Source organism: Mastomys coucha, unplaced genomic scaffold, assembly GCF_008632895.1.
Source record: "Mastomys coucha isolate ucsf_1 unplaced genomic scaffold, UCSF_Mcou_1 pScaffold23, whole genome shotgun sequence".
NCBI lineage: Eukaryota > Metazoa > Chordata > Mammalia > Rodentia > Muridae > Mastomys > Mastomys coucha.
In genome coordinates this window covers 69,872,376-69,884,676 of record NW_022196906.1, presented here as the reverse complement: position 1 = coordinate 69,884,676, position 12,301 = coordinate 69,872,376, and the positions used below count along the sequence as shown (strand labels likewise).

At 47.2% G+C, this 12,301-nt stretch overlaps 1 protein-coding gene across 1 annotated transcript in view; it reads right to left on the bottom strand.

The window, feature by feature from the left end:
• Myo5c (myosin VC) overlaps positions 1 to 11,758 on the bottom strand; it is an 82,718-nt gene extending 70,960 nt beyond the window's left edge. The window contains exons 1-2 of the mRNA XM_031345248.1: positions 11,645 to 11,758; positions 288 to 398 (exon numbers count right to left, since the gene is read on the bottom strand). Of these exons, the coding sequence (XP_031201108.1) occupies positions 288 to 398; positions 11,645 to 11,671 (138 nt within the window). The 5' untranslated portion in view covers positions 11,672 to 11,758. The remainder of the gene's footprint in view (positions 1 to 287; positions 399 to 11,644) is intronic.
• Positions 11,759 to 12,301: the final 543 nt, after the last annotated feature.

Sequence of the window (12,301 nt, the reverse complement as noted above, 5' to 3'; positions counted from 1 at the left end):
CCAGGCTGTACTGAGAGAGACCCAGAGACTGAAAGGGCCAATGGCTCTTCAGCAGACTGAGCAGTTGGAACACAGCAGAGGCACACATCTGGAGCCTAATCTGGAACCTCGCATAGACGGATGGACCACTGGTGTGGAGCAGCAGGAAGGCATCCTCAGCACCAGCTGGCCTTCCTGGATACTGGGCAGGCTCCTTTGTCTGCCCTGTCCCTCAGGACCATCTGCTGGTGCCCTCTGTGCCGTGGCTGCATCTGTCATTATTCACTACGGACAGTAGAGACCCTCACCGTGCCATCCTCCAGCAGGAGTCGGAGGACCCGGTCACCCGCTCTGTAGTCCTTGGCAATTTCAGCCGACTTCCAAACTTCTTCAGGATCTGGGATCCAAACCCTGTTGTACTGACCACAGGATAAGAGAGGTTTAATCTCAACATTTGAAAACTCCAGACACAGATCATTAGATCCCCACACAGAGCAGGATTATATTCGGTCAACTGGATCAACCCACACATTAATACTCTCAAGGTTAAGGGATAATTCCATAGGTAATGTGCTTGTCATATTAAGCACAGGGACCTGTTCAATCCCCCAACAACCAAGTAAGAAACCAGACAAGGTGATTATAACCCTGGTAGATCCCTAAGGTAGGCTAGCCAACCATCCTAGTCAATCAGTGAGCTCTAGATTCCAGTGAGACCCTGTCTCAACAAACATGGTGACCTCTGGCCTCTATAGGTGAACACACACACACACCCATGCACACACATCATCATCTCAGGATACTAACACCTCCATTTTTGCTGCAAGGAGGTAAATTTTAGTGTGTCTACAATGCTCCACCAGGCTTAGCAGTACTGTTTCATAGGCAGCTGAGCCTCAAAGCTTCATGAACAGATCATAAAAACTGCAAGCTTGGGGTAGGAAGGAAATCTGAAGGTTCCCTAATAGAAAGTGGGAACTTTCTATAAGACTCAGGTTGAGGATTTTGTCTTCCATCAATAGACTACTTACTTAGTTCCTGGTACCTCCTCTTTTTACCCATAACATGGTACAGAATCCACTTTGCAGGGGTGCTAGGAGGCTAAGAATAGGTACTAGAAAGGATTTGGGGCTAGATATATGGCTTTGATGGTACAGTGCTGTCTAGTATGAATGAAGCTTTGCTCTCTGCTGCTGTAATAAAACACCGGCCAAAAGCAGCCTGGGGGAGGAAAAGCTTTATTGGCCTATACATCCTGACCATAGTCTACTGTTAAGAGAAGCCATGGCAGGAACTCAAAGAGGGCAGGAACCTGGAGGCAGGAACCAAAGTAGAGGCCACAGAGGGGTGTTGCTTACTGGCTTGCTGCCTACAGCTTGCTCAGCCTGCTTTCTTATAGGACCCGGAGCCATCTTACCAGGCTAATCCTGTCCACAATGGGCTAGGCCCTCTCACATTGGTCATTAATCAAGAAAATGCCTTCCACAGACTTGCCTAGTGGCCATTCTAATGGAGGTATTTTCCCAACTGACGTTCCTTCTTCCCAGGTAAACCTACCTTGGGTCAAGTTGATAACAACAACAACAACAATAACAACAACAACAAAAGGATAGGATCAGAGGTGAGGAGGACGCACTGGGCCCCAGTGGGACCCAGGTACCCAGGAACTCTGCCCAACCAGTGGCATGGGTTTCTTCAGGTCTGTCTGGGCTGGTGCCCTGAGCAGACCTTGAGTGTGAACTCCTCAGCCAGTCCCACAACACCCAGAGGAAGCTCCACTCCCAGGCACTCTAGCATACCCAGGATCCCAGGATCTCAGGGTCCCAGAGGCAGCTTGACTCTCAGGAGCTCTGACACACTCAGGATCCCAGAATCACAGGATCACAAAGACAGCCGAACTCTGACTCAACCAGGATCACAGGAAGGACAGGCTCCAGTCAGATATATCGATGGCAGGAAGCATTAGAGATAATCAGATGGCAAGAGGCAAACATAAGAACATAAGCAACAGAAGCCAAGGTTACTTGGCACCATCAGAACAATTCTCCCACCATAGCAAGTCCTGGATACACCATCACACAGGAAAAGCAAGATTCAGATCTAAAAATCACTTCTTATGATGATGATACAGGACTTTAAGAAGGACATAAATAATTCCCTTAAAGAAATACAGGAGAACACAGGTAAACAGTTAAAAGTCCTTAAAGAGGAAACACAAAAATCCCTTTAAGAACTACAGGAAAACACAATCAAACAGGCGAAAGAAGTGAACAAAACCATCCAAGACCTAAAAATAGAAACAAAAATAATAAAGATATCACAAAGGGAGACAACCCTGGAATTAGAAAACCTAGGAAAGAGATCAGGAGTCATAGATGCAAGCATCACCAACAGAATACAAGAGATAGAAGAAAGAATCTCAGGTGCAGAAGATACCATAGAAAACATTGACATAAGAAAATGCAAAAAGCAAAAAGCTCATAACCCAGAACATCCAGGAAATCCAGGACGCAATGAGAATACCAAACCTAAGGATAATAGGTATAGAAGAGAGTGAAGACTCCCAAGGTAATGGGTCAGCAAATATCTTCAACAAAATTATAGAAGAAAACTTCCCTAACCTAAAGAAAGAGATGCCCATGAACATACAAGAAGCTTATAGAACTCCAAATAGACTGGACCAGAAAATAAATTCCTCCCATTGCATAATAATCACACTAAACAAAGAAAGAATATTAACAGTTGAAAATATTAAAATCATGTTCTACAAAAAAAAAATTAACCAAGACACCTTGTAAGCCTTGAAGATCTATATATAGCTCCAAAAACCTACGTAGAAAAGCTAGGTGTTGTGGCTTATACTCTGTGGCTGTTTGAATGAGAATGGCCCTCATAGGTTCATATATTTGAATGCTTAGTTACCAGTTAGTGGAGCTGTTTGGGGAGGATTTTGAGGTATAGCTCTGTTGGAGTAGGTGTGACCTTGTTGAAGGAGATGTGTCACTGCGAGTGGGCTTTGAAGTTTTAAAGCCCATTCCAAGTCCAGTGTCTTTCTCTCCCTGCCTGGTGCCTGTGGGTCAGGATGTAAAGCTCCCAGCTACTGTTCCAGTGCCATGCCTGTCTGCCTTCTGCCACGATGGTCATGGACTCACCTCTAAAACTATAAGCAAGGCTCCAATTGAATGCTTCTATCCAAGTTACCTTTATACAAGTTACCTTGGTCATAGTGTCTCATCATAGCAATAGAATAGTGAATAAGACATGTTCATAATCCTGAGCTTGGAGTGGGGGTGAGGTAGATACAGGTAGATCCATGGCCAACCAGTCTAGCCTACTTGGTGAATTACAGACCAAGTGAAGAGCCCTGCTTCAAAACACAAGGTAAGAAGGTAACTAAGAAAGTACAATATCTGAGGTTAACCTTTACACACACACACATACACACACACACAATGCAGACTCCTGTGGTAGCAGCTAGCTGTCATGCTTTCAGGATGACAAGCTGTTCTTGTACCTGTGTGGCCAGTCCTTGAGCCTGTATTTACATCATGCACATTCTGGGTTTGGGGGACAAACAGAAATAACCATATCTTTTGCAAATCTCTATTTTTTTCCTAACCCAGTGGGCAAGTTTATGATTACAGAAAATACTCCCTTCGGTGAAGTGATCATAATCTTTGACACAGTCAAAGTTTACAGTTAAAAAGCAAATTTGGGGCCGAGGAAGCTGACTCAACGGTTAAGAACATTTGTTGCTCTTATCAGGGATTAGGGTTTCCTTTTCAGCACCCAAATCGGGAAGTTCAGAGCATCCTGTAACCCCAATTCCAAGGGATCTGATGCCTTCTTCTGGCCCACACAGGCACCTGTATACAGGTACTACATACACACAGCACATACAGGTACATACACCCACACAGAGGAAAATGTGTAAACCTTAAACAGAAACAAATTCTGAATGATCAAATTATGAGACAGGGTCTCTTTGCAGCCATGTAAGTCAGGCCGGCCAATGTGCAAGCTTCTGGAAAATTTCTCTTCTCTGTCTCCCATCTCCCTGTAGGGGTGTGGTAACTTTACATGGCCTCTGGCTTTTACATGTGCTCTGGAGAACTGAACCCCATTGTGAGGCTTACATGACAAATGCTTTAACCACTGAGCCAACTCTCTATCCCAAACTCTATATTTTGATAGAGTTTGTACCTGATACTGGTCCTAAACACTCTGGAAATTGGACAAAAAAGGTTGAGATTTATATATTTTACCAGCTGCATATTTTATTTAATGGACTAAACAAACATGGGAGTAGGTAGTGGATACCTACTCAAGTATATAGAGGGAGTTTTGGGGTACCCTGTTATTTGAAGTGCTTTAGGAAACTTCATGGACTGCAGGCAGGATGGAAGGGTAGAGGATGAACAGACATTTCAAAGAACAACAGAGAAAATATTCACGCTGGAATGGGGATTGAAGATAGAGCCTCCTTATAGAGTTCCTTCAAGTTCTTTAAGCTCAAGAGTCTCAAGAGGTGGCTGGAGGAAATATAGAACAGGGAAAAAAAAAAGAAGTCTAGGGCATCAATATTAGACAGGCTGGACAAGGATTGTTATCTATTAGGTAACATAAATTGTCTTGGTTCACAGTCATTAAACATTGATCATAACTAAGTCATCTGAGTAGATTTAATCCTTGATAGATTGTAAGCAAAGGAGTTTGGTTAGATGCAAAATTGGAGTAGGGAAGCTTTGAGAGAAGGAGAGGCTGAGAGAAAAGAAAGAGAGGGGGGTTGGAAAAGGTGGGAGAGACATGAGGGGAGGGAAAGAAAGGGGGAGAGAGAAAGTGGATGAATATGAGAATGGAGGACTAACCTATCCCAGTAGGCAATCAGACCTGCATGAAGTGTTGCACACATAGACACGCCTCTTAGATATATCCACACCTGCCACATGCATCCTTATCATCATGACATGCATCTCCTACTGCAGGCCTGCTACTAGAAATGTTTGCTTATCACTAGGTGGAGCCTGGGAAACCCCATGGAAGAGGGGTAGGAAGGATTGCAGGAGCCAGACGGATAGAGGGCACCATGAGAACACAGGATGAACTAAGCAGGGTTCATAGAAGTGTGCAGAGGCTGAAGTAACAGCCATGGATGCTGTGTGGGTCTAAGCTAGGTCCTCTACATATATGCTATGGTTGTGTAGCTTGGTGTTCTTGTGGGACCCCTAACAGTGGGAGTGTGGGTATCTCTGACTCTTGCCTTGCTGTCAGCATCCTTTTTCTCCTACTGGGTTGACACATCCAGACTTGATATGAGGGTTTGTCATAGAAATTTGTTAAAAAAAAAAAGAAAAGAAAGAAATTTGTTAAGCCATGCTCTGTGTCCTAGGAGACATGGTTTTTTTTTGGGGGGGGGAATGGAGGAAGAGAAGTGGATCTGGGGGAAAGAAGAAGTGTTGGGGGCAGGGCTGGGAGAAGTGGAGGGAGGGTAAACTGCAGTTGGGATGTAATGTATGAGAAAAGAATAGAAGAAAAAATATTTCAAAAAGAAAAAAAGAGAAATATTTGCTTATAACCCAACAAACTACAAATCATTAAAATACAATATCCCAGGGTAACAAGAATTGGCCATTATAAAATTTCAGAGCTAAAAGTATCCTCGTAATGATCCGCTGTGATCTGCCTGTCGAGTTTAGAGCGGCAGACAGCTTGTTTCAGATGTTGTGCGAAACAGGAGAAAGTTGAGGTGTTTAGATGGGAGCCCTGCTGGAGGATGAGGTCCCTTGGGTCCAAGCTTTCAGAGGAACAAAGGGACTGTACGCCATCACTGAGCTGGCCAATACTTTCATTTTACTGATGTTCCAGTTCAAACCCAGACAGGCCAAGAGCACACCAGAGAGAATCTTAAAGGACCAAGATGCCAGCAGCACTTGTGACTTCTGCCTTGAAATGTGAGTGGCTCTGAGGATGACCCTCAGAAGCTACCTGCCTGACACCCAGTGCTCTCCTAGCAACCTCTGGATTCATTTCAGGTACAAATATCATTCAGTGGCCGGCAATGTTGAAATGCACACGGCCACTCTCCTCCTCTTTGCTGCACCTCAGCATCCCAGGTAGCCATCCCCCACTGGTCCTGCTGTCCCTGTCCATACACTGCCTGAGATCTAGAGTCCTGCACCTGAAACCCAGCCTGCTAAGCAAACACTCCAGTTTACTCAGCTCCATGGACAACCAATGTCCTCCTTCCTCACATTCCTTTATCCACAAGGCAACACTTTAAACCACAGTGAGAGCTCACTGAAGCATTTAGACAAATAATGACAAGCTGTGCAAACAGAGTGACCAACTCTCACATGACTCATGTAGGCTTCTGGCCTGTGAGACAGAAGCCTACATCCTGGAATGGCCAGCCAAGCTTGCTGCAGGGCCAAGAGCCTAAAGGCTGCCTCTAGGCCTTTGCTGAGCTTCCTCACCAAGGGGCCTAGAGACAGAAACAAAGCTACGACCAGAGAGCCTTGAGGATGCAATATGGGTTCAAGATTATGCCAGATTCTCCCACGTCACAATCACCAATGAGCTGTGGCCCACTTGTCTGAGGGGCTTCTGGCATTTACCATGCACATGGCCTGAAGGCTGACATGGAATGTGTGTTGACAGGAGCCTTCTCCTCCGGGCTGTACTTCCTGGATTGGATTCTATGCTCAGGGCACCTGAGCCAGATGGGTGACATCATGCCTCTGTTTTCTTCCTCTTCACTCATTCCTTGTAGGCCCTTCTCTGAGATCTCTATCCCTGCCATGTGGCAAACTGTTTTTTAGAGAGTTCTAGCTACTTTCCCAGCTGCTCCAGCCTGCATCTTTGAGCCCACAGCCAAGATCTTATAATGGGTCTCTAGATTGCATTTCTAAGACCTTCAGACACCAGACCCCAAAGTTCTTGGCAATTCACAGTCCTAGTTCAAGAGGTGGTGCTGCTTGGGTAGAGGAGTCTGTGTGTGCCCAGCTGATGGAGCTGATGGAGCTGATGGAGCTGCTTGGGTAGAGGGGTCTGTGTGTGCCCAGCTGATGGAGCTGATGGAGCCGTTTGGGTAGAGGGGTCTGTGTGTGCCCAGCTGATGGAGCTGATGGAGCCGTTTGGGTAGAGGGGTCTGTGTGTGCCCAGCTGATGGAGCTGATGGAGCTGCTTGGGTAGAGGGGTCTGTGTGTGCCCAGCTGATGAAGGATGCTAAGGGGTGGATGGGGCTGACTGTCAATGGCATTTTGGCTTCTTGGACCCATCTTTATTTTTAACTTTCTGAACTACTCATAGATCAAACAATGGCGACTCTAACTTTTTAACGAGTTCCTCATGTGTCTACAGCTATGCCACCCTGGTGTTGCCAATCTTGCCCGTGAATTCTTCATAGTCAAGCAAGACAGGTACACGATTAAATGACTGTACCTTTCTGGGAAAAGCATATGCCAGCTCTGCCAAAAACCAAACAGCATGGGAGGTTGGAGCCCACAGGCTCACAGGCCCCTACTGAGCAGCTGGGACAAGGCAACATGACCAGTGGAGGGGATGACTGTTCAAGGGACTAGAACAGCTTTTGATCCTACCACTTTTCTCAGCAGTGGCCAAGCATGTAGAGATTTGGGGCTCTTGTTCTTTTTGTTGTTGTTGTTGTTGATGTTTGTTTTTGTTTTTGTTTTTATTTTTGTTTTTGAGACAGGATTTCTCTATGTAGCCCTGGCTGTCCTGGAACTCACTCTGTAGACCAGGCTGTCCTGGAACTCAGAAATCTGCCTGCCTCTGCCTCCCAAGTGCTGGGGTTAAAGGCGTGTGCCACCACCACTGCCCGGCTGGGGCTCTTGTTCTTTATAGACCTTTCCTGTGCCACTGTGAAATTCTGAGACAGTGTTTGCATGGCTCCCTGACCATCACCATGTGTGTGGGGCCTTGTGCCTGGCTTTCCTCTCTCTTGCTGGACATTGGGGTTGGTTCTATAGTTCATATATATATATGAGATATATATATGAGAGTTCATATATATATATGAGATATATATGAGAGTTCATATATATATATATGGAGAGAGAGAGAGAGAGAGAGAGAGAGAGAGAAGAGATGGGCTTTCCATGAGTCCTCTGTGTGGGAAAAGCTTAGATTCCTTAAAGATGACAAAGATGGGGCCCAGGTCAAGGCATTGAGAGGCATTAAGGATCTGACTGTGTCAGGTCCGTGTAACCTTAGACAACTTCCTTGATCTTGAGTCCTGTATAGAATGGAATGTGAAGGTTTAACACACAGATTTTTTTTTCTAGACTATTTCAGATGGAAGGAAGGTTCTGAGGATGATGTCTGGTGCATAGAAATATTCGTGCAAGCTAAAAATAACCATCATGCCCACAGCTGTTGCTATAAATAGAATTTCCTGTTCCTGCATGTGTGCACAGAGCAAGCCTTCAGAGTGTTCTCATTGTGCCCTGGTCTTTACAAGCTAGTGGTCATCAGAGGAGACTCAGAATTGACCATATTAACAGTGTACACGGTGCTGGATGGAGGGCTGACTGCAGACCTCTCAGGGTCTGCTCAGATGGAATCTGAATGAATGGTGTGTTTGCTCCTGAACAAAGCAGTGTGCTGAGCCAGTGGTGACCAGTCAGGTCAAGCTATGAAGGATAGGCATGCTGGGCAGGGCATGAGCCAGCTAGGAGAAATGGCAGGGGCTAGATGAGGATGCAGAGTCGGGCCTTTTGGCATTTAGTCTAGGTGCTACCCCACAGTTACCTGGCAACAGCCAGGTTTGCCTGACTCACTATAAAAGGGGTTGCTTGCCCCCCTCTCTTCTCTCTGTCTCTGTCTCCCCTCTCTTTCTCTCTCTCTCTCTCTCTCTCTCTCTCTCTGTCTCTCTCTTTCTCTTTGCCTTTCTCTGTCTCTATTCCCTCAACTCCCCTCCCCTTGCCCTGAATAAACTCAATTCTATACAATACCATCACATATAGTATAGGAGCAGCTTCAGGGGAAAGGGATGCCTCAGCATGGACCTGCAGAGACACCCCCTTCCCCGACACCTGACTGCACCTCCACCAAACATATTCTGTCTCTCCTTATATTTTTATAAAACACAACAGGGCCCTTATGGCTGGGTTGTGATTTGAGAGGGACAAAACACAGGTTTTAAGTGGGAATTGGTCAGACCAGTTTTTCTCAAAGGGATTTCAAGTAATTCTGCTTGGAACATTTCCAAGGCCTGCTGGAAATGGAGAGAGGTGGGTTGCTTCGAGCTTCCTGTCCCATGGCCTCTCCCTCTGGGAACCCCTCTTCCTAGTACTTCCCAGTCCCTCTGGCTCCTCCTCTGTGATGGCTTACCTTGGATTGGCTGCTGCTCTCTTGGCAGGCAGACACTTCTCTGCCCTGGCCTTGGCCCTCTTTTCTTTTGCAGTGGGGTGCTCCTGCTTTGGTTTTAGTGACCACAGCTGGGTAGAGGGCTCCCCTTGGGAGAGTCACTAGGCTGTGCACGCCCCACTCATTTTCCCTGTGTCCTCTTACTACTTCAACACAACGCTGGTTTAAAAAAAAAAAGTGCTTGATAACCTCTCTCAGAAACACTGCCTTCTTCTAATGGCTCTAATGTTGCCCACACACACCCTGTTCTCAATCACACAGACGCCAGCCAGGTCATCCTTGGCGTGTCCCTTGTCCCGATATTCCCAGGCCAGTTTCTCCTTTCCTGTCTCCACCCTCCGTGCCTAGGATCTATCCAGATCCCTGAATGGCTGGGATCCTGAGGAAGCAGCTCACCTAGCTGCTAAACTACCACCTGACCCCTCTATTTCCACTCAAAACCCCATCTTTGCCAAATGACCCTCTGCTCCAGCTCTGTCTCCCCCTGGTACTCCCTAGGCCCCACCAGACATCTGCTTGTCATTTCTCACAGCAATGAACCAGAAAATACCGTGGCAGGCAAAACAATTCCAAAACAAAACACCTTTCTCTGCTCCCTGAAGCAGTGTTTTTTCCTACAGAGAAATCTGCACCCCACCATCTCCCCCTCCCCCTTCCACAATGTCCTAACTTATTTTTGAGAAAAAGCGTTGTTACTTAGCCCTAGCTGCCTGGAACTCACTATGTAGCCCAGGCTAACCCCAAACCTAAGGCAATCCTCTTGCCTCAGCCTCCTGAGTGCTGAGATTACAGGCACTTAGAGATCTGGGTAAGTCTACTTAATGTACTTTTGCTTCAAGAAAAAAATTGTTACTCAAAACAGGTGATCGGCCACCTGTCCCCAAAGATGCCCAGCAAGGCAGGGCTTGTTTAATTTTTTTCTGATAGTCACATGAAGACTTAAGAACATGGTGGGTCACCTGGTGGGTCACATTGTCTCTAGTAACATAATCTAGATGAGGGGGTGAGCTTCGTGGTAGAGTGCTTGCCCAGAAAGCACAAGGCCCCTGATTCAGTCCCCAGCTTGGGGTGGGCATGGGGGTATGTAGGTGCAGAATTGATCAGCAATGATTTAAATGCATCAGAGGGATATCCTCTTTGTTTGATGTGTGCTTGTAATTTATTTGTTAAACAAAGTAGAAGAAAATCTTCCCCCAACCCCAATGGAAAGATAATCAGGTCGAGGATCTTCTACTACACATTGATGGTGAAAGTGCCTTTGAAATTTAAGGTATCAAGATGGGAGGGGTGGGGTATGTCTGGAATATGATCGCTATAGTAGCTGAGGCAAGATCTCTGTGTAAGTCCGAGGTCAGCCTGAGTTATTCCACCAGGGACACAAAGCAAGAACCTGTCTTATAAACATGGTGGAGCATGGAGCCCACACTTTTAATCTCAACACTCTGGGGGCAAAGGCAGGCACAACTCTTGAATATAAAGTCAGTCTGATTTCCAGGCTACCTGGGGTGACACAGTGAGATACAACCTCAACAAACAAAACCCAAAACTAAATAATACTCCCCCCACACACATACCCTAAGTAAGCTAAGGCGTGTGTGTGTGTGTGTGTGTGTGTGTGTGTGTGTGCGCGTGCGCGCGCGCGCGCGCGCGCGCGCGTGTGAATCCATTCTAGTCCCATCTGTCAGAATCTGAAGGGTCTAAATTCCCCTACAACAGTGTAGCAGAATCTATTTCATGGCTCTTTTAAGAAGCATCGATTATTTTCACACATATTTTCCCCGGGTGAAGATGAAGCTCTTAGCTTCTGGAAGTTTTCCAGAATGCTTGTACTCAGGGTCAGGCCTGTCTGAGACGCACTATGAGCTAATGTACATTTACACTGGCTAGTAAGAGCCCAAAAGCACCCGGGGCCTGGGACTCTGGGCTGCTGGTTCATGTGCTCAGATCAGGTCTTCGCTCGCTCAGGGAAGCTCACCGGCATTCTAGAAAACACCGCCAATCTTGCCCGAGTCCTCCAGACTCCGAGGGCCTGGAAGGTTAGTTACAACGCTGGTTACAGAGCTTGTGGTGCCGGATCGAATCTCCTGCCCACTGCGGGACTTAGATCCCATCAGTGGCAGGAGGAAGGGTCTGGGTGATCTAACCACCGGGCGTGGGAACAGCAGCCCTCCGCTGGGTGTACCCACCCACAGGGTGCCGAGAGGAGCTGGCAGCTGCTCCCGGCCTCCGCTCCCCAACCCGTCCGGGCAGGTGCACAGGTGCGTCCCCGTGCCCCTACCTGCGCGTAGAGCTCGGCCACCGCCATGGACCTCCGCTCTGCTGCTGTTGGTGCCGCTGCTGCAGGGGGCCGTGCGCGCCCAGCCAGTCAGCGCCTGGCCATCTTGTCCAGAAGTTTTCCCGAGTGCCACGGCTCCCTTCCCCCGAGGGCTCGGGCGCCCGGACTGGGGGGTGGCGGCAGGGTGAGGGTTGGCAGCGGGATTGGTGCTCGCGGGCAGCCCGCGCTGCCATTGGCCCGTCCCAGGTAACAGGTGAAAGAAACTTCCAGGGGTCCCGCCCAAGTTCCCGCTCCCTTAAGGGCAGCCAGCAGGGCATAGAAAAACCAAAGAATCAGTGAGCTCACAGAACTTCTAAATTGAGGAAGGGGTCCGATAAAAGAAAAAAAGTCATTGTCCTGCGAACATTTTCTAAGCCATAGAAAGTAAGATTCAGATCAAGGAAAATGCATCCAGAGATCACGCTAGTAAAAAATCTCCTTCGACCTTTATGGCCAGCTTGCTTCTACTTCTCTTAAAGGACACACAGGAGGGCTGAATAAGTACGGGCCTTTTAGACCGATGTGAATATTTAACATTTAAAAGGTGTTGGTTCCACCAACATTAACACATAGGTCCAGTACACTGGGTTAAAAATCCTGGTAGCATGTTTGTGTACTGAC